At 38.7% G+C, this 19,004-nt stretch overlaps 2 protein-coding genes across 2 annotated transcripts; both read right to left on the bottom strand.

Moving 5' to 3' along the window:
• Positions 1-4,101: 4,101 nt before the first annotated feature.
• On the bottom strand, positions 4,102-8,580 carry LOC145491993 (uncharacterized). Its single transcript, XM_081471300.1, has 2 exons — positions 8,274-8,580; positions 4,102-6,106 (listed from the first exon to the last, which is right to left on the bottom strand). Exons 1-2 carry the CDS (start codon positions 8,392-8,394, stop codon positions 5,142-5,144), a joined length of 1,086 nt encoding a protein of 361 aa, XP_081327426.1. The 5' UTR covers positions 8,395-8,580; the 3' UTR covers positions 4,102-5,141.
• Positions 8,581-10,934: 2,354 nt separating this feature from the next.
• Positions 10,935-17,805, bottom strand: LOC145491992 (beta-1,4-galactosyltransferase 5-like). The gene is made up of 7 exons (XM_081471299.1): positions 17,067-17,805; positions 15,421-15,551; positions 14,252-14,368; positions 13,518-13,705; positions 13,088-13,210; positions 12,345-12,449; positions 10,935-11,382 (listed from the first exon to the last, which is right to left on the bottom strand). The coding sequence occupies exons 1-5, from the start codon at positions 17,641-17,643 to the stop codon at positions 13,123-13,125; spliced, it is 1,101 nt and encodes a 366-aa protein (XP_081327425.1). The 5' UTR covers positions 17,644-17,805; the 3' UTR covers positions 10,935-11,382; positions 12,345-12,449; positions 13,088-13,122.
• Positions 17,806-19,004: the final 1,199 nt, after the last annotated feature.

The following is a 19,004-nucleotide window of genomic DNA, read 5'->3' on the forward strand; positions in this document are numbered from 1 at the left end:
CGAAAAGACGCTAAAATTTGTACATAGAAATAAAAGGCTAATGAAATAGCTTCGTGGGGATTGCATGCATAGTTACCGGATTACATAGAAAAATACAAAACTTTAAATCGTAAAACTATTAAAAAAAAGCAGAGACAATAAAAAAAAAATTGTAAGATAGACCTAAAGAAATGATTTAGCTAGGACTGAGTCACTCTATTTGTTGAGCCTCAGCTTCAGGATTCCAATAACGGAGTTCCGGCGGAGCCCCATATCCATATAGGAAAGTAAAGGAAACCTATGAATTAACTTTGTCATGGTTATCCTGGCTACCGGCATTGCTCGTGGGCGCGTACGTACGACGACGACGACGACGGCGACGGCGACGGAGTCGCACAAGATGGCGACCATACTCCAGGTAATAGGTTGAGAGACATGCACCCATGGTTTATTGCGTCCTTCTTTGATATTGGACATCCATGTTATGGTCAGTTGACATGTCAAAACAAGGTATCCGCTCACCAGTATTACGTGACCATATCGCGGGTTCAGGTTTAGAGCTCACCTGTTTATATTAAGTCTACCGCCGACCAAGTGCAGGTTTTCGATTGGATATCGGGCTCATGTCAGGTTAACCTGTTGTAGTCAGGGCCGGGTTGTTTGGAAGCCGGTTAATGCCAACCCAGGATTATAAAAGTTAACCAAAGTATAATTTTTCCTTGTGTACAAATGTTTTTCACTGCTTTTGTTTTTGTGTATTTTGAGGACCTGGAGATTTATCAAACTCAAACAACATAAACAGAAAATCTCGCCTTATAGTTACAAAACTCAAATCAAAATTCTCGCTTATCCTGGGTTAGCTTAATCGGGCTTTGAACAACCAGGTCCAGGAGCGCCGCTTTTTGGCTTGGTTAAATCTATATATCAGAAAGCGTTTCAAGAAAAATAAGACAGTCAAGCTTGTTTTGGCACCTCCTAAATCCTAAAATTCGCCCCGATGCCAATCTGGCTCCTTTCCAAGTTGTTTTTTTATATAACGTCAAATCAACAAATGGATTTCAGATGACGTCAAAATGTGGTAAGATCCAAAAAGTGCTACACCAGGTCTCTCTCTTAAAAGACACGGTCCGCTAAGGTGTTGGTGTATACGGTATACTGGGCGATATTAAATCGAGTATACGGTATTTTGACGCCAACATTGGGCCTTAAAGTGCCACTGAAACGAAATTTTCGTATGTGAGATTTTTGCTTAGTAATAAAGTTTCAACCTTACTTGGAAACACTGCAGACTTTTTTTTTCCCATACGGTAAGCGAAAACTGCTTTTTCAGCCGTTCGAAGTTGGCTGGTTAAGGCCAAAATTGGCGGCCATCTTGGCGCGGCCAAAACAGCCTAGTGACGTCACTGGTTGTATTGCTCTCATGCCGCGCTGAAAATTTAGAGTGATTATGGGAGAAGAGAATACTGTTCGAAGCCCCCCAAAAAACATCTTAAGGACATCTCAGGGCTGTAAAGCAGATAATAACAGTAGCCTTAGACATGAAGAGGTGGAGAGTCGATCCTGGGGCTTTTCAGTCTATTTAATTGGATATTTTATGTAAGCAAGCAAACGAGTGGGAGTTCTTAGATCGCAAAATGATCGGGACTCTTAGTGAAATGGCCAGCACTCAATTAAACAATATCTACACTCATAAAGTAAAAAAGACATGAAAACAAGAGAAAGCGGCTTTTGAAAATATTATCCGGAGTGCTGCTGCACGAATCGTAGCAACAACGTTTCGAGTTTTCGAGTCGCTTCGCTTCGAGGAAACCGGACGCTTTGTGAGTTTCACCGCGGACGAGATTGTACCACAGTGACCTTTAGTCTAGTTGTATCTGCTACATCCTACAAGTTATCACAACAGCAACAATTTAAGAAACCCTCTTCTTTTATATGAGGGAGCGAATTTAAACTATAAAGGTAAACTTAGCTGCCATGACCCTACAATTATATGTTTTCAGGAAACGAGAGAAAGCGTGACAATGTCGGCGGCGAAAGGTCATATATGCAAATTAGTTCAAATTCTGTTTAATAAACCTTCGAAAGGAGTGCAAACTGGTGACGTTTAACGAATTGCTTTGAACTTGAATACTATTAAATGAAGATCATAAACATAAGTATGTGCTAAAGAACTCCAAGTTATCCATCGGCCGTGAAATATTACAATTGGGAGATACGTGTAAAAGAGACGCGAAATTCCCTCTTTGTTTGCACTGATACGTATGCGGCGATAAAGCAAACCCTGCTGCGGATCACAATTTTCAAAGATACATTTTGTCTACCACAAGAACTCTCACTTACTAGTATCATAAAAAGATGCTCTGTGTGTGCAAAGAAGTACTCGACTCAAAGCTTGTGGACCGTTAATAACTTCATGATTGTGCGGATGGCTGATGCGCTTACGGCTTTTAATGCAGCAAAGTTGCCGAGGATATATTCGAACCTTGTTAATAGACCTTAGATAAACGTGAGAATCCAAATTTCAGAACCAGGCTGAAAACAGACGACGAAATATCGTGTTTAGGCTTCAGGACGTGATACAAAAGTTGCCACACTCGTCTTCGAAATCTCCAATCGAGTACTCAAGATGTTCGAAAAGTATACTGAGCTGTTCTAATCTGTAGCATTTATTTTGGTGAATCTTCATTCTTTGGCGCCCTCCAACGTTTATGATGTGTATTTCCTGTCAAGGCTGGACTGAAATTACAAGGTAGGAAACTAGTAGGTATCGACAATATGAAGAATAAACTTAAATAAATCAAGTGAAAACAAGAGAGAATCTTAAGCGCTTCTTGCGTGAATACAACCAGTGACGTCACAAGGTCCTTAAACTCGGTTCCAGAGCCCGGACACAGTTTTGCTCCAAAAAGTCGATTTCAGAAGCTAAAAAGAGCACTTTCCGTTAGGATTTGACAGAAATAAAGTTCACAATTATTTTAAGCACGTTTGAAACTATAAATTGGGCTAAAAAAAGAGAGTACGAAAATTTCGTTTCAGTGGCACTTTAAATGGGTATAACGTTTACCATGTTTCTCCAAATGTTGGCATTCTACACGAAATGAGGGGACGTTTTGGTTTTTTTTTCTTTTCTGGTATATTGGCATACCACTACCCTCCCCTACCCCCTCCTCCACAGCTGATTCCGAAAAGAGAAAGTTTCTAAAAGAGTTCAATGTTTTACTGTTTACAAGGACTTTTATTTGTGGTTTTATAGTAACCATGCTTCAATAAGAGGCGTTTGACAACATCCTTCGATCGCCTCAACGAATATCCCGAAAACATCGTAGAGAAAACTAAACGCCATCACATACGTGACCCCCAAACTGCAAATACAAAATGGTTGTACTTTAAAATCTCATTCATTTCAGTCCGACTAGATTACAGAATAACCAGGATCTTCGGCAAAGAAGACCTCCCAAAAAAATACCCGTCGCTCACAAATCCTACACGCTGAGACAAGCCCTCTCTCACCACACCCAAAACACATGCACGAGAACAAACTGCCCTATAGCAAACACCAACCTGTGCCTACGAACTTGTACGTGTTCCAAGTCACCTGCAAGAGATGCAACAAATTTTACATCGGAAGCACAACGCGATTTGTACATGATCGCATTAAACAACACCTGAACAACAACAACTCGTCCGTAAAAAAACACATTACAACGGGTCAAGGGGCAGCTAACAACCAAAACAGCCAAGGTGTTGATGTCAAAGCAATCGCACAAGAAAACGATCCTGTCAACTTGCGATTATTCGAGGAGTTCTACATCCGGAGGTGCAAGCCCGATCTTAATTCCCGTGAAGAATGCATCGAACTCTGAGACCTTCTATTTTGAACTATCTCTAACTGCTTTATCACTCATACTCATTAACGATTGTCCAGTTTGTAGTATATTATTTCAGAAAGAATGTATCGAACTCAGATAACTTTTATTCTATTTTATTTTATTTCATTTTTTCTTGAACTGCTTTATTTTTAACCGCTTCATCACTTATACTCTTTAACCATTTTCCATACTATCGTATACTTTAGTCACATTATATACACTCATTGTCTTTAATACTTCTATCATTCGCGTTACCTACACCACTTTTATATCACGCACTATGGAATATTTTCTTTCATTCCCTGATGACGCCGTGGAACGGCGAAAGCTCGGAATTAAAATACAGTACAGAGGCTCAAGGCCTTAATTGAATCAATATATTTATCTATTCTGAAATGCTACTGAAGGACAACTTCAAACGTTTGGGAGAGACAGTGTTTTACCAACGTGTTAAACACCAAGAAAAGAGTCGGAAACACTCCGCTGCGCGTCGTATTTCTGACGAAATGTGAGAGGCTTAAAATCAGTGGTACAACACGGACTCAAGAGCTTGATATACAATGGAGGACAAAAATCCTTGGAACAGTCATGGAAAACCTTGCTTCCACATCCCTAACTTATCAAATAATCAGATATAGCGTAATATGCACTTCTCTAACCACGTGGATATCGAGAGTGGCCCTCCCCTCCCCAATCCGAACAATGTTGGGATGACGAAACACTTTCAGGACAGGTTAATTAAAGTGTACAGGGCTGCACAAACTACAACATTGCTTAGGGGCGAGGGGCAAAGGAGGAGAAATTAAGGCATAGTATGTTAATTGTCCTAAGAATTTTGTCCCCCGTTGTATCTTCACAATAAAACCCGGCTAAACCTAAGGAGGAAACGGACAAAAGAAAATCTAAAAACTCGAAGCTAACTCAGATCGGATGCTGTGAAACATGGGGCGTCAGTGTTGAAATCAACCAAAACATCGAAAAGTGGGCAATTGGTACGGGTATTTCCCTCGAAAGATTCTGGAACCATTTAACTAAAAATTTCGCGAGGAAAATGAAATTTTGAAAAATGAAAATGAAAGGTAAGAAATTTTTAAAAATTTGGATACACTTTTCCCCGTGAATTTCGCAAAATGCTATTTAATTTTTCAATGGAAATCAGTTCCAGAAATTCAAAGCGGAAGTGTTAATGAAATGGAACGTGCCTACCGGCGGCTTTGATCTCCTATGTTGAAAACGTAATGTTAGTAGTTGATGTTAGTTAGCAACGAGTCTGAGAAGTTTCTGTTAACCGTTTCACTTCGACAAGGCATGGCGCTCAAAATGCGCGTAAGGCACTATGGGTTGATGACGTGTAACATTCATACAATAGGTTAAAGTATTGATGACGTAGTTATCCAAGTTCTGCTTAAAGTCTTCAAAAATCGAACGATTTCTGTAAACTGCGGGAGTTTCTTGTTTAATCGTTTCAATGTAGTCTCGCCAGTATATCTGAATGTTCTTAAGTGACTTTGGATAAGAGCGATGCGTAGGATTTCCAGCGGTAACCGGCACAAACATCAGTGCTTGTCCACGGAATTTCAGTTCAACAGCAGAAAACAAGTACCTGTGTATCGACCACCAGCTTACTTTTTCGTATTGAACACGGTAAGGAAAAAGGTGTTGTATGGATTTATAATGGTGCGCGTTGAAAACACCATCAAACCATACTGCGGGTATCACCAATGATTTCTCGGTAATCCCACAAACTGCTTCTCTTCTTCCAAATGTCCACCAGGCACCGTGATGTACCCCATAGTTCAGGACACCCACTACAGGCTCGTAATCTAGAAGCCATCGCTCTACCACCCTGAACGGCTTATGTTTCTCCATCTTTGGAGGAGTAAATTCGTTAAAAGTAAGAATTACATCTTCGTCTACAAATATGTAATAATGGTACCCTGGGGTTCTGGTTATTGCAGCAAAGTAAAGAACATTTCGTCCTGTCCCCCATCCAGTGTTCGGATCAAACAAATAGGTGATGTGTGATGAATTTTGATCCTGACACTTGTTTTGAAAACTTAACACTATAACGTCGCAGTTGCATGTATCGGGATTGCCAATCTCAGAAGAACTAGCTAGGTTTAGAGGAAGGCATTGCTCGGTCTGGGTAAGATAAATGAATGTCTTGGTGAATTCCACCGTTGTCGTTCTCACTGTGGCATTCGCTTCTTCGCTGACATTAACCTGGGTTGGTGTTATCTCTCGACTAACGGCTTTAGCTGCCAAAACAAAAGAGTTCAAATAATTAATAGCACTCAATATCATATAAGAGGTTTCATATATGAGCGATGGCGAACAGTAACTGCGAGACTATGCGAGAAGGCTAGACTAGCATTTTTCCTCGCGGACCCAACGTATTTCGACTTTCCATATCGTGAAGCCGAGACTTGGTAATGGTAATTCTTTATTTATAGTGACAACTCTACTTAGCTAAAAAGCCACCTCACAGGAAGCCCACTATTAAAATAACATAACTATACATTACTTAATAAACAAGTAAACAAAAGAAAATAGAAACTAGTTAAAATGTAAATACATAAAATTCAAATGTTTATTTACAATAAAAGATGCAAAAACATACCGTTGTCAATATATTAATGTTTTTGCAAATCTCTTGCTATCCTTGTGGTGCTATTCTCTTAACAACAAAAGGAATTTGATCTAAACGTATGCGCAGATTAGTTAACGTCAAAGTCGACTATAAGTTAGGTGAAAGATACATGCCATATCCGGGACTACGTTCGAACGTTGAATGCTTTTCCTTGTGGTAGAACACAACACATAAAACGCATGCGCTCCAACGTTGCTAGTGTGAAACTCCGTTGTCGAGATCAGATCCACGCTTCGCTGGGGATAGCAGCTATGTTTCAGGTAACGTCAGTTCTCCCTTTGTTTAGTGCAAAGAACGTTACTGTGACTGCTTATCGTCTGGAATGTTTCAAGAAATGTCGTCTGCTCTTTTAATTTATAACTATTGTGTTTCTGCCAGGGTGCCAATAAAGAATGAAAACATATTGCTTCCCCTTAGCAGTTTACTTGTTTCTTCTTCTATGAAAGAGAGCCAAAAGTTCATATTCAGCCGAAACTTTCCCGCGTTCGTTGCTTGTAAAACTAGTAAATTTGCGACAAAAGAAACTTCGTTATTATTGCGGCAGACTCCGTGGCGCTTAATGAAACTGCCAATTAATTTCATCAGTCTATGACGTGACTCGGTCACCGATGTGGGATATAATTTCCGTAAAGTGACGATTTCTAACTTCAATACTTCTCGTTGAAGCGTTCCTCAGTTGTATTACTCGATAGCATTGTGTATTAGTTTGACTTGGTTTTATTGTTAACGCCAAAGCTGGCAAAAGAATATGAACGCACTATTCCGTGATTTGACGTAATTATTTGACAATTAGATTAGTTCTTGTTTATCGGTGAAATGAAAATATGCGTTTTGAATAAAACAAAATCGTTCCTTTTCGACTTTTCAGCAGATATTTAACTTCCATATTCCATTTAACTCCAACAGTGAGTAAAAAAAAAAAATACACGTTTCTTATATTTTCGAGGAAACAAAACTATCTTGTTGCATACGTTGATATTGGCGAGGAAAACAAATGTATCAAGTTACAAACGGTGGCGTGATAAGTAAAATTGTCACATTTGCTACTTCTACGTATTGATTGAATATAAAATGAACGAAACTCAACGTAAAATACCACAATAAAATTTAAAACCGTCTTGACAAACGGTAATTGTAAGTTATTTTGGGGCCTTGAACGAATATACAAACATGGAACATACACACTGCTAAGATTATGTCTTATCACCTTTTGTCTGCTCATATTCTGCCAAGGGGAAAGGCTTAGTTGACTACCCAAGGAGAGAACGGCATGGGTGAGGACCTGTGTGACTACTGTGTCAGAGCCGTAAATTGCACTATGCACTATCTAAGATTGTATCACTAGTTTACCTTTTTTAGCAGTTGGCAAGCAATCGAGACCCGAGAAAGCTTTGTGAAAAAATCGAGACCACGAGACGCACATATATCCGCTAACAAAACGAAGCTGCCAGACCCGTGAAGTTTAACGATAACTTTTGCGAGAGCTATGATTTTTAAAAGACGATGTGATAGCATAATCAAATGATAGTCGCTAAGAAATCTTTAAATATTGGCTAGCATGTTGAAAACATCTTGCGAAAAATTCTGGAGGCCACACTCGAACATCGCAACTCTCTACCTTCGTAAAATCTTAGACATGTTACGGAAACAGCTGGTTAAACACAACGCGGGATTAACTTCCATAAGTGCTTTGTATTCCATGTATAGGGAAAGTCTTCTACCATAATCGAAACATGTCCTACCAATTAAGTTATCAAAACTTCAACAGTCCTTACCTTTTCTGTAATTTGTCTGTCTCCCTCCAATCCCCGTGTTGTTCGACGTGTACATGAACAAGATGACGAGAATGAGAGTAAGGAGGAAACCTATGATTTTACCTCGCGTTATAAAAGACATTACGGATACCGTTTGGCTTCAGCACGTACGTTTAAACTAAAGCAAACTCGAAATATTTGAATTTCGATTTGAAAATATTGCGCGACCGAGGGAGGCATGCAATATTCGCATAACCGTGACAGCGCGGTAGAAAATAAACAATGCTTTCAAAATTGTCCTATTAATCAATTCAGACAAAGACGCGTTTGAAATTGCCTTGGCTGTTTCCAGCGGGGGATGGTTACCCATGGAGGCCAGCCTGACATATCATAGACAACAGAATTTATTCGAATTTCGGACTGGTAATATTATTACAATATCTCATTGCATTTCGCAAGCGATGTAAAATTCTCTGTTCAGAATTAACAGCAAAATAAACTCTTAGTCTCGTCCGCCAATATAGGTCACTAGAAGAAAAAGAAAACAGATAAAAAACCTTCATAATGGATTCAAAGTTTAATAGCGTCCAAATGAAAAATTTATTTAACTTATTTGGACAGTTCCCTCTGAAAATAATTTGAAAATTGGACTCCAAAAATTCTTCTCACAGCTAAATTTGACTCGGACTACTGTTTCCTCGAATTTTGCCTGCGTTGTCCTCGGAATGTGTTTCATCAAAACGGTTTTCAAACTGGACAGCATAAAGTTATATTAGATACACATTATTGAAGAAACGTTGACAATAGAAAGGCATAAACCACAAACGATTCGACACTGTTTTTCTAAATTCCTCCGGTCTGAAGAGCTTTTTCGAAAAGTTCCGTTTTCGTGATGGATTAGTGCGGACGGACGGAAGGCCTAACCAGAATAAATAAAGCTACGTTTTCAATTCCTCACTACACCACTACTCTTAAATTCGAGAAAAAATAAAGTTTATGTATGTATGTATATTACTCTGCCCGATCTTTAATCAAACAGAAATGCAAAATGACCGGTGAATGATGCGTTTTCAAATTTCTCCGGCGTAGTGTGGACGGAAAACATTTGATGAGTTTTCAGAGTAAAACTTCCGATTTTTTCCTCCGGCGTAGTGTGGCGCCTAATACTAATTTACATTTTCTCGGACCGTGAACATGCATTAAAACGGTTTACGGGATCAGCACGGTAAAGACATACTCTGAAGGCGTTTATGGCCTTTGTATGGCTTTATTACTACCTTGGTTATGGTATAATTGAAGAAACTGCAGGTTTGCTAGAAATGTCCGAGTAAATACGTATGCACGGGTGAAGTGAGGTAACAGCTATGGCCGGCCGGAGTTGCTTCTCACTGTAAATGAACAGCCAGTCGCAGGATCTCTTCTTTATAGTTCGTGTCCACTAACTGTTGCAAACTTGGAAATGTCTCGAAGCTCTTAGCGTTCAAATTGTACTCGTTTGAACGTCAATCATTTATAAAAAGGATTCATAATTTGATTTCATTGCAACATCATGGAAAATCCACGGATTCCAAAATCCTTGGCTCTTAAAACCACGTTTAATCGATACGCTTGAATAACGCTACAGACGTTACAGAGCTTAACTAGCTACTTTTAGTTATTTTAAATAAAAATACTTCAAATAAGTTTTAATAGCATAAGTCCTTGCCGGCCATAGCGTAGCAATGTGTACAAGTTTATTGGCATGTACCAAGTATAAAAAAGAATTAAAAGAGCGAAAAGAACTTGAACTTTAGTGCGTCCTCTTTCTCGCTAAAAAATAGATTGTTTTCACTGTCACACAATAAAGGAAGTAAATCGAAAACCATTCGCTGGATTAAGTCAAGAAATTGTAATGTTATCGGAAATGAATAAAGAAGACGCTTCTACAAGCTTAGGGTGTCTGCGTTTTCCCAAACTTCAGATATTCGTTGAAATATTTCGCACAAATTTACAGAGCCCAGTATGCACCGCCATATTGGTGCAGCTTGGTAAACCAATATGGCGGCCGGAAAATAGTGGAACTTACTTTGCTCAGAGAATGGCGACTGATTATCTGTACTGAATAAACAAACATTTACATAAGCACTTTTCCTAACACTTAAACTTCTAGAAGGGCTAAAAACCACGAGATAAGAATATATATTCTTTTACAAATTACGCGATCGTAGCTTTATCTCACACACCACTCTGAATAACTCCAAAAAACTCTGAAATTCAAAATGCGCTGGTTTCCAAACGAAGCACGCTATTGAGCTGAAAAGCTGTAAACAAATATAAATTTAGCAGCCCTTATTTATGCCTGACGAGGATAAAAACTTTGGTGGCTCTTTCGTTGTGGATTTTTGAACATGATGATGTCACGCGAAAACGATCTATCGTCGCAACCACAGTATAACGCCAAGTTTCACTCATTCCCAGTCCTGACCCAGGTCAATCATCAAAATATATTGTGCCCCTCCCCAGACTCCAAGAGCGATTTATATTTCCGGACGAGGTTAAAAGCTTTCTCTCTTCGCTTAACTGTCCTGAAATTTTGTTTTTTCTGTCCTGAATTCCTGGAACCAAAACAAAAAACAGAGCTTCTAGAAGGTAGTTCCAAGAGGTATTGCTCTTGCTGAGGTTTCCCAGTGAAGTGAAGCGGAAATTACAGTTAATCCTCTACCATTTTACCTAAATTTCTAGAATGTTTAACTAAATTAAAACCAGCCCTGTGCCTAGTTGTTCAAAAGGTAGGTAATGCTATCCACCGGATAAATCACTATCCAATGGATAAGTCTTCCCAAAGCAAACCACACTATTCGCTGCATAGTAATTTATGGAGTGGATAGTGTTATCCACTTTTCGCACAACTCAGGCCAATGATTGGACGATCAAATCCAGTGCAGAAGACTTGAAATGCTCTCCTCGCATGATGTCGACTGTTGATGCGGGGAAAGGCGTTCATGTTGTTGTTGTAATTTTCATGGCGTCTTTTACATCGACTGACACCAGAGTATAAAGAGGGTACTCTGTTACATGCTGCACTGTGTACTTGAGGGAATTCAGACCGTCCGTACTCATTCGCTTGACAGAAGTTTTAAGGCTAGCAAGGCTGTGGGTGGATTGAAAAGAAATATATCTGTTAAGATGGCCTGGGACGGGATGAAGCGGAATGGGACGGGACGAAACGGGATGGAATGGGACTGAATTAAACGGGACGGATGGGAAGAGATGAGATGGGTTGAATGAATAAATGAATGAACGAACGAATGAATGAACGAACGAACGAACGAATGAACGAATGTATGAATGAATGAATGACTATTTGCGTGTCAATGGTATTTAGCGTTAAAAAACTAATTGGGAACACTATTTACACATTAAAATATATCTTAGCGACATAAAGTTAAAATTATTTACAATTTAATTCGAGCAAACCTTGAGGTGGTCTTACACAAATTTCTCTCCAAAAAAACATTTTTTTCGAAACATAAAGATTCTCTGACCATTCTCCGACCTTTTGCAAAACGTATTTTGAAACGATTTTGCTCTAATTGCACCTTGATTTGCGTTTAAATTACGAAATCTGCACACTGGTAGCTATACTTTAGCATAGCAACGCCTATAGCATAGGATGTTTACAGTCCAAAAGTACTTATAAAATGGATTCAATTCAGTACATTTGAATTATACCTGACAGGAAATCTTTAAAGATTTGTACTTATGCGAATTTCTCTATCACTATGGTCTGCGATGGTAAAGGATGGAATTAGATGGGATGGGAGAAGACGTGACGGGGCGGGGCGGGGCGGGACGGGATGGGATGGGATAGAATCGGACGGAATAGAATGGGATAGGGTGTGATGGGATATGATGGGATGGGATGGGATGGGATAAGATAGGAAGTAAAGGTATAAGACAGAAGGAAATGGGATGAAATAAATCGACAAATGTGAAAGCTTACAGTTTGAAAGGTAAAACCATTCTTCTTTCCTTCAAATGTCGTTTGTATTGAATACGACTCAGGATGAAGATATATATCTGAATATAAGAGGCATAGATAACTGTACATACCGATTTGGATTGGCCCCAGTGCTGCGGAAGTGAAAGGTTTTCAGCATTTTGTACCTGCCAGCTTGCATGGATGGTCGCATAAGCTTGAGCTCCTTAGCAGTAATTCTGGTAAACGAAACATGTGTGGTTAGAAACCTTGTTATTCATCAACTTGCAGTTGATCAAGATAAATTACATTAGCTACTGTAGCGATTTTGTGAAGCTGAAGTTTCGATCGTAAGCTCTTCGTCGCTGAAAACAATGCATGGAAAAGCTATATTTTTGCGAAAACGGTTAAAAAGAGAAAAAGAATATTAAATGAATTTCACAATCGAGTTGTTATAGGAAATTGAAAATCGTTTGCTTAGGCCCCGCCCACACTTCGCCGGAGAGATTTGAAATCGCAGCTTTCACGAAAAAAGAGCTTTTCGAAAACGTTCTTCAACCGGAGAAATTTGAAAGCCCCAGCTTTGCGATTTTAGTGTGGTGGGGAAACATTTCGAAACCGGAGCTTTTCAAAAATGATGACGTCCTGATAATCATGTGATTTTAAAACCCTAATCCTTCAGGGCGCACTCAACCTATTCTGCCGTCGTTGATCGTTGCGTGTAGTGTTTGGATGGGAAATTAATCCGTTTTCGGATTGAGAAAACGCCGTTTTCGAATTTCTCCGCCGTAGTGTTGACGGGGCCTTGTACCCTCCTCTCATGTGTAAGACAGCAAGCGACCTCACTGGTTTGTTTATTAAAATACACTGATTATACCTTTTATAAAGGTCGTCATCTTCTCCTCCCCAGCCTCAAAACTCGTTTGAAAAGCCATTAATAAGTTCAAAGTGTTCCCTCGTAAAAGAACCAGCTCCTCCAAAAAGACCTTGATATGGCAGACTGGAAAAAAACAGACAATCAGCTCATAAATGAGCAAACTATTGACTTTCACTCACAAAAATTCATGGCCAGAGTCAGCAGACATTACTATTTTTGTTAATACTGGAGGAAATTACTGAGTTGTTTAGGAGAATCCGTGTTCATCTTCCACTGAATGTGACCTTGTGTATCTTGTGGTTGTCGCTCGCAAGTTTTTCCTCGCAGGTTTTTCTTCAGTGAGGCAGGGACGGGGGGAAATTATCTTAAACTAAAATCCAGTCTCGCTCTCCCCAAAGTAATGCAGTTTAAAATTGATTCAAGCACTTACCGGTAATTAAATTTATCGACAGCTACTGACAAGTGTCTGGGAGATGAAGGACAGGTGTATTCATTACGATCATCCTCTGGTATCAAGTCAACATCGTGAAATACAAAGCAGTCGTATTTGTCAAACTTCAATGATTCGTTAAAGCCAATGTTGAACAGTAATGCACGGTTAAACGGTGTATTTCCCGCCTGGTGATGAAATCATTCATGTTAGCCAATGTTTTCATTCATATTGTAGGTGACAGAATACCAACAGGCCTTCTATTTCTCAATCCTTCGAGCCGGAGCTTGCAAGACGCAAGAACAATATTCCCCAAAAAAATTCATCATCCATTTTGGGCAAAAGCCCAAGCCAGAGTTAAATATTTATTAATATTTTCATTTTTTAGTTTGCTTTCGAAACATTTGAACGGAAATTGTCCGCCAGAGATGCATGATTGATCATGTAAGAAATAAGATTTCTACTTAACAAGAAATTGTTTTTTTATTATGCAATGTTAGCTCTCTTCTAGAACAAATCATTGTACTTTATATCTCACAGATGGATCAGACCTTTCCAATACTTTTTTTTCACAATTTGTCGCATCGAATTCTTTCAATATCTTACATTCAACCCACAAAAAGTCCGCCCCCGATTCCAGTTCTTATATTTGGAAAAGAGACATTTCCAAATAGATCACAATTATTACTCCTGGTATAGCTAATGACAATTTTAGTTATTCTACGTAAACTTACCTGTTCTACTACAAAGATTCTGTAGTCGACATTCTGTCTCTTCAAGAAAGGGTGCATTTGTCGAACAAATATTGATAGCTGTTCATAACGATTACGGTATGGAATTATTAAGGCCATCTGTGGAGAAAGTATCTCTTCGTTAACAAAGGACAAATAGAAAACCTAACTATGTCGGTTTTACCAACCGACACCTGTACTAACGCGTTATCGAACCCACAAGCTCCAGATCTTCGATTGGCAAACATATGAAACAACATGGAGTCGAGAAATCAACTATCGCGGACAATTTTTCGGTCCTCAAAAAGTGCCGGAATAAACTACACTACTTTTTGTTGTCTAATCACTCTGCAGTGAAACGAAACAAAATAATTTCTAACTTAATATAAGTAAGAAAACATCAGTCATATAGGAGGGGGCATCTCGTTTATTGATCAGACATAAATTGCCCTAGGATAGTTATTAACACAATAAACGTAATAAACAAAAACACGGAAATTTACTAAAAAAAAAAATTTCCAAAATGAACAGATCAAAAGCGGAGATGCCGTCAAAGTGACAACTCCTAACGGACAAACTCCTTAAATATTAACTTCTTAGCATAATTACGTAACTTGCATACCAACGAATCTACATACCAGCACAAAATTATCTTACAATAACAACGTGAAAAATTATATATTTACGAAAAGTTGTTTTTTCTCAAAATCTCAAACCATCATTGAACGTGCAATCGGACTCGATTCGCGGGAAACTATATCATTAGCACAATTATCGCGCACGTAGGAATTCCACCTAATGATATTTATAACTCAACTCTTTAAACAACTTTGACATTCAACGATTTTTATTCTTGATAATGATGTTGGATACATCGAAACGTCGAATAACGTTACTCTTTATATTTCTTGTTAAATTACAAAAACAAGAAAAATATTTAAGATACACTATAGTATGCACGCTCTAATTGGTCAATAGGTGCGTTAAGGTACGGCTATGTTAACACGGAAAAAGTCCTCTATTGCTTAGATGATGCACGCTGATATCACTAATATCACCCTTAATCTCTGCAAAGATATACTTTACATACAGCAGAATCCAAAAATCCTTTAAAAATTCAAATTTATAGTTAAGCTGATCAAAAAATGAAGAAATTTGGATAGATACCTCACCTTGACTCTGGCTTTGCATTCAGTAGGTTTCCAACATCCGCCATTACTGACCCAGCCGCCATGCACAAGAGCCATTTCCTTCTCTACTTCTTCCATTCTAGGAATCGACTCGTTTACATATACACGGCCCACTGAAATATAATCAATTGGATATATTTTGAGCTTATAATATGAATGTGTAAGATGTTATATTTTTTCTCAATTATGGACTAAAAGATTGTTAATAGTATCGAAAAACGGCTCTTTGAGCCGGTCTTGTATAACAAAATATGCTAGGTTTAGAAACATCAAATTTCCGCGGGACAATTATCAGGCTGCTCCAAGATAAACACTCTATTGTCTTTATTTCTCACCACCAAATTTTCTTCCGCGCTCCAGTTCAAAAATCATATTGAATTATTTTCAACTTTTTTAGAGGGAAGGCGTGAAAGCCAAATGTAAAATTTGGAAGTGTAAGAGAAACAAGACAGATTGCGTCTTTTAATTTTTTTTTTCTATAAGCCTGCTTTTTTACAAAAAAATTTTTATGGACGAGTGCTATCCATCCGGGTATTTTCCTCCGACAAAACAATAGAGTGTTTCTTCTGAGGAAATATCGGCTGATAGTTGCTCCGCGGAAATTTGATGTTCTTGAAACAAATATTTATTGCATTCTTTGGTCTTTATTGCTAGTGGTGAACTATAATGGCTGATAGTGTACAATGGTTTAACCAAACAGATTGCAGCATTTGCATTAGTATAACAGAAGAATTTTACTCCTGGCTGATAGTGTATGATAGCTTAGCCAATCAGACTGCCGCCTTAGCGTTACCATACTAGTAGAATTCTACTAACGTATCTTATAAATCACCTGAATGATTATAGGGATATCAGTGTACTAGACAGAGGCAACGTTTGACTATGTCTAGGGGCAAATTAGTATGTACAGCTGTATTTGCCCCCTGAGCATCCCATAATAGCTTTTTGAAACAATAGAATTCAAAATGGCCGCCGTATCGCCGTAAAGGTCCATTGTACTGTTTGAATGAGGGATTTTGAGACAACAGTGTTACGCATCACTGATGCATATTAACCGTTCATTGAAATGTTTGCTGAAGAATACTGACATTTCAGCCCAGTTAACCATTCGGTTGCTTTCTTCAAGTTAGATGAAATGTAAAACTCTGAATTATGCTTTAAATGCAATAATACGCTCAAAGTGATATGTATGTATATATATTTTATGCCATTGTTCCTAGCGAAAGTAAGTTAACCGTAGCGACTTGCAATTAAACCTATCTCGCTAGAAAGTTTTTTCAAAGCGCAGGACAGCAAAAATATCTATTTACCGTTTGTTAGAACTTTCGCTCCGAAAATCCCGGTGCAAACTTTTGCACATTTAATTTTGTAAGTGACAATGTCGTGCCCGTGTAAATGGTCCTAAGTCATGTCGTAGGCCTGTCGTAAGCTTGTCTTATGCGACAAAGTCGTACCGTGTAAATCGGCCCTTAGAATAGTTTTTATCTTATTTGCATCTGAATTAGTTTGTGTAAATTAATTCATTGACAGAACGCAGTCCATTTTGGTCCGAACGAGGCGACTGAAGGCAGCTAATAAAGTGAACTTTAAAGTAAACTAGAATATAACATTGAGAAATCGGGACTCACCTAACGTCGAAGGGCTTTTAGGACATAAGTTGTCTTCAAGATCTTGTACTGTTTTGCCTCCATCGCTCGCTACTCCAGCCTTCGCTTCACCTATAATTGAGCTGTTTTGTTTGTGGTTATCGTGAATTGCTACTGATCCATCGGCTGAATGATTAGTTAAACTGTTGTTGGAGGTTCTATTTCTGTCATTTTTATTATCAATCGCCAACACCGTCGTTTTCATCTTCTGGTCGGAGTGCTTTGAGCTTGAGCTCTCTTGAAGCAAATAAACTTTGTCGCTCGCTTGTATCGAAGAATTTGTTCGCGACGTATTCGTTGACGTTACGTCAGATTCAACAAAATCGTTTTCAATCTTCAAGTTCAGCGTTCCCAGATACTTAATCTCCAGTCTCGAAGTATATGAATATCTAAGAGAGTAGTAAAACATCGCAATGATAGCTAACACCGCGATGAAAAATGTACAAAATATGAACGTTTTTAGCCTCCTTATAAAACTGACCATTCCTCCGTCCACTGAAAGGAAAATTCTTCTTCGGCTGTCTCGGTAACTACGTCTGAAAGTAGTTCTGGGGATCATAAACGAACGTTTGCTTCATCTAGAACAGTAACATTCAAAAATACGACCATGATAATGGCAAAGATCTTTAAAATTTTCCTCGTTGTGTGGCTGTTGGTGCATGGTATTCAAAAATGTTATTGGTTCGTCCGCACAATCACCTGATCGCCCTTGTATAGCAAGACAATGACATGAAGCTATCGTGCGTTTGTTGTGTTTCAATATAACGAACGAAGTAAGAACAACAGAAATAGGCTGGGCGGGGGAAGTCTCTCTGATGGTTTGGATTTTCGTTTATGAACGGTCACGGACTATGAGACCGAAAGACTACACATGCACTATACCATGGCCATCTGATGGGTATAGATCGTTTTCACGTGACGTCATCACTTTTTAAAATCCAAAACTAAAGAGCCACCAAAGTTTTTATCCTCGTCAGGCATAAGAGGCGGTATATTTATATCTGTTTACAATTTTACAGCTCAATAGCGCGCTTCGTTTGGAATCCAGAGCATTTTGAATTTCAGGATTATGGATATGCGTGACACAAGGCTTACGATCGAGTTTGTCGAAAACTATATACTTATCTCATGATTTTGAGCCTTTTTAGAAGTTAGAGCATTATGAAAAGTGCTTATGTAAATGCTTGTTTGATCAGTACTGATAATCGGTCACCTAGACAGCCAAAGTAAGTTCCAGATGTTTACACTATTTTCCGGCCGCCATATTGGTGTACCACGGAGGTACGCTAACATGGCGTTTTCATACTGGGCTCTGTAAATATCTGCGAAACATTTCGACGAATATCTGAAGTTTGGGGAAACGCACATGCCTAAAACTTGGAGAAGTGTCTTATTTAGTTATCTTCTATAACATAATTTCATAGCTTTTTCCACTGGATGGTTTTCGATTTATTTTTTTGTTGCGTGACAGTGAAAACGATCCATTGCTGGTTTTCAATGTCACGCAATTCAAAATAGATCAAAATCAAAATCAAAACCGGTCAATAGATAAAGTCCAGAATCTGGGAAATGAAAGGAAGTAAATATGCAAAGACTCTCGCCAAAATTCTGGTCACAGCAATTTTTCTTCTGCGAGATATGCAGAGAAATTTTTTACCCAAATTTATAGAGATTTTTATGAAGACGCCATGCTGCCCATCCGTATGGGCACCAACATGACGGCCGGAAACCAACAGAAACATCTGTCACTGAGTTTTGCAACAAAAGCGTGAATTTATCCCTCGAGGAACTCTAAAACATTAAAATAATACTTTTTCTAAGACATGAACTGTTCAGATAGCCACGTTCCCCGAAATAAGTCACTTTTTTAACCATCATGACAGCTCTGTAGGCCGTCATCATGATGTAAATGCCGCGTCG

The sequence above is a fragment of the Orbicella franksi genome, chromosome 7 (assembly GCF_964199315.1).
Source record: "Orbicella franksi chromosome 7, jaOrbFran1.1, whole genome shotgun sequence".
NCBI lineage: Eukaryota > Metazoa > Cnidaria > Anthozoa > Scleractinia > Merulinidae > Orbicella > Orbicella franksi.

What these genes read in the sequence shown, in the direction of transcription:
- LOC145491993 (XM_081471300.1), bottom strand. Translation starts at nt 8,394, where the DNA reads ATGTCTTTTATAACGCGAGGTAAAATCATAGGTTTCCTCCTTACTCTC. An exon ending in ACAGACAAATTACAGAAAAG is followed by an intron (nt 6,107 to 8,273) that starts GTAAGGACTGTT and finishes TTGTTTTGGCAG; the next exon opens with CTAAAGCCGTTAGTCGAGAG.
- LOC145491992 (XM_081471299.1), bottom strand. Translation starts at nt 17,643, where the DNA reads ATGATCCCCAGAACTACTTTCAGACGTAGTTACCGAGACAGCCGAAGA. An exon ending in AATGCAAAGCCAGAGTCAAG is followed by an intron (nt 14,369 to 15,420) that starts GTGAGGTATCTA and finishes CTTTCTCCACAG; the next exon opens with ATGGCCTTAATAATTCCATA. An exon ending in GAATCTTTGTAGTAGAACAG is followed by an intron (nt 13,706 to 14,251) that starts GTAAGTTTACGT and finishes TTTCATCACCAG; the next exon opens with GCGGGAAATACACCGTTTAA.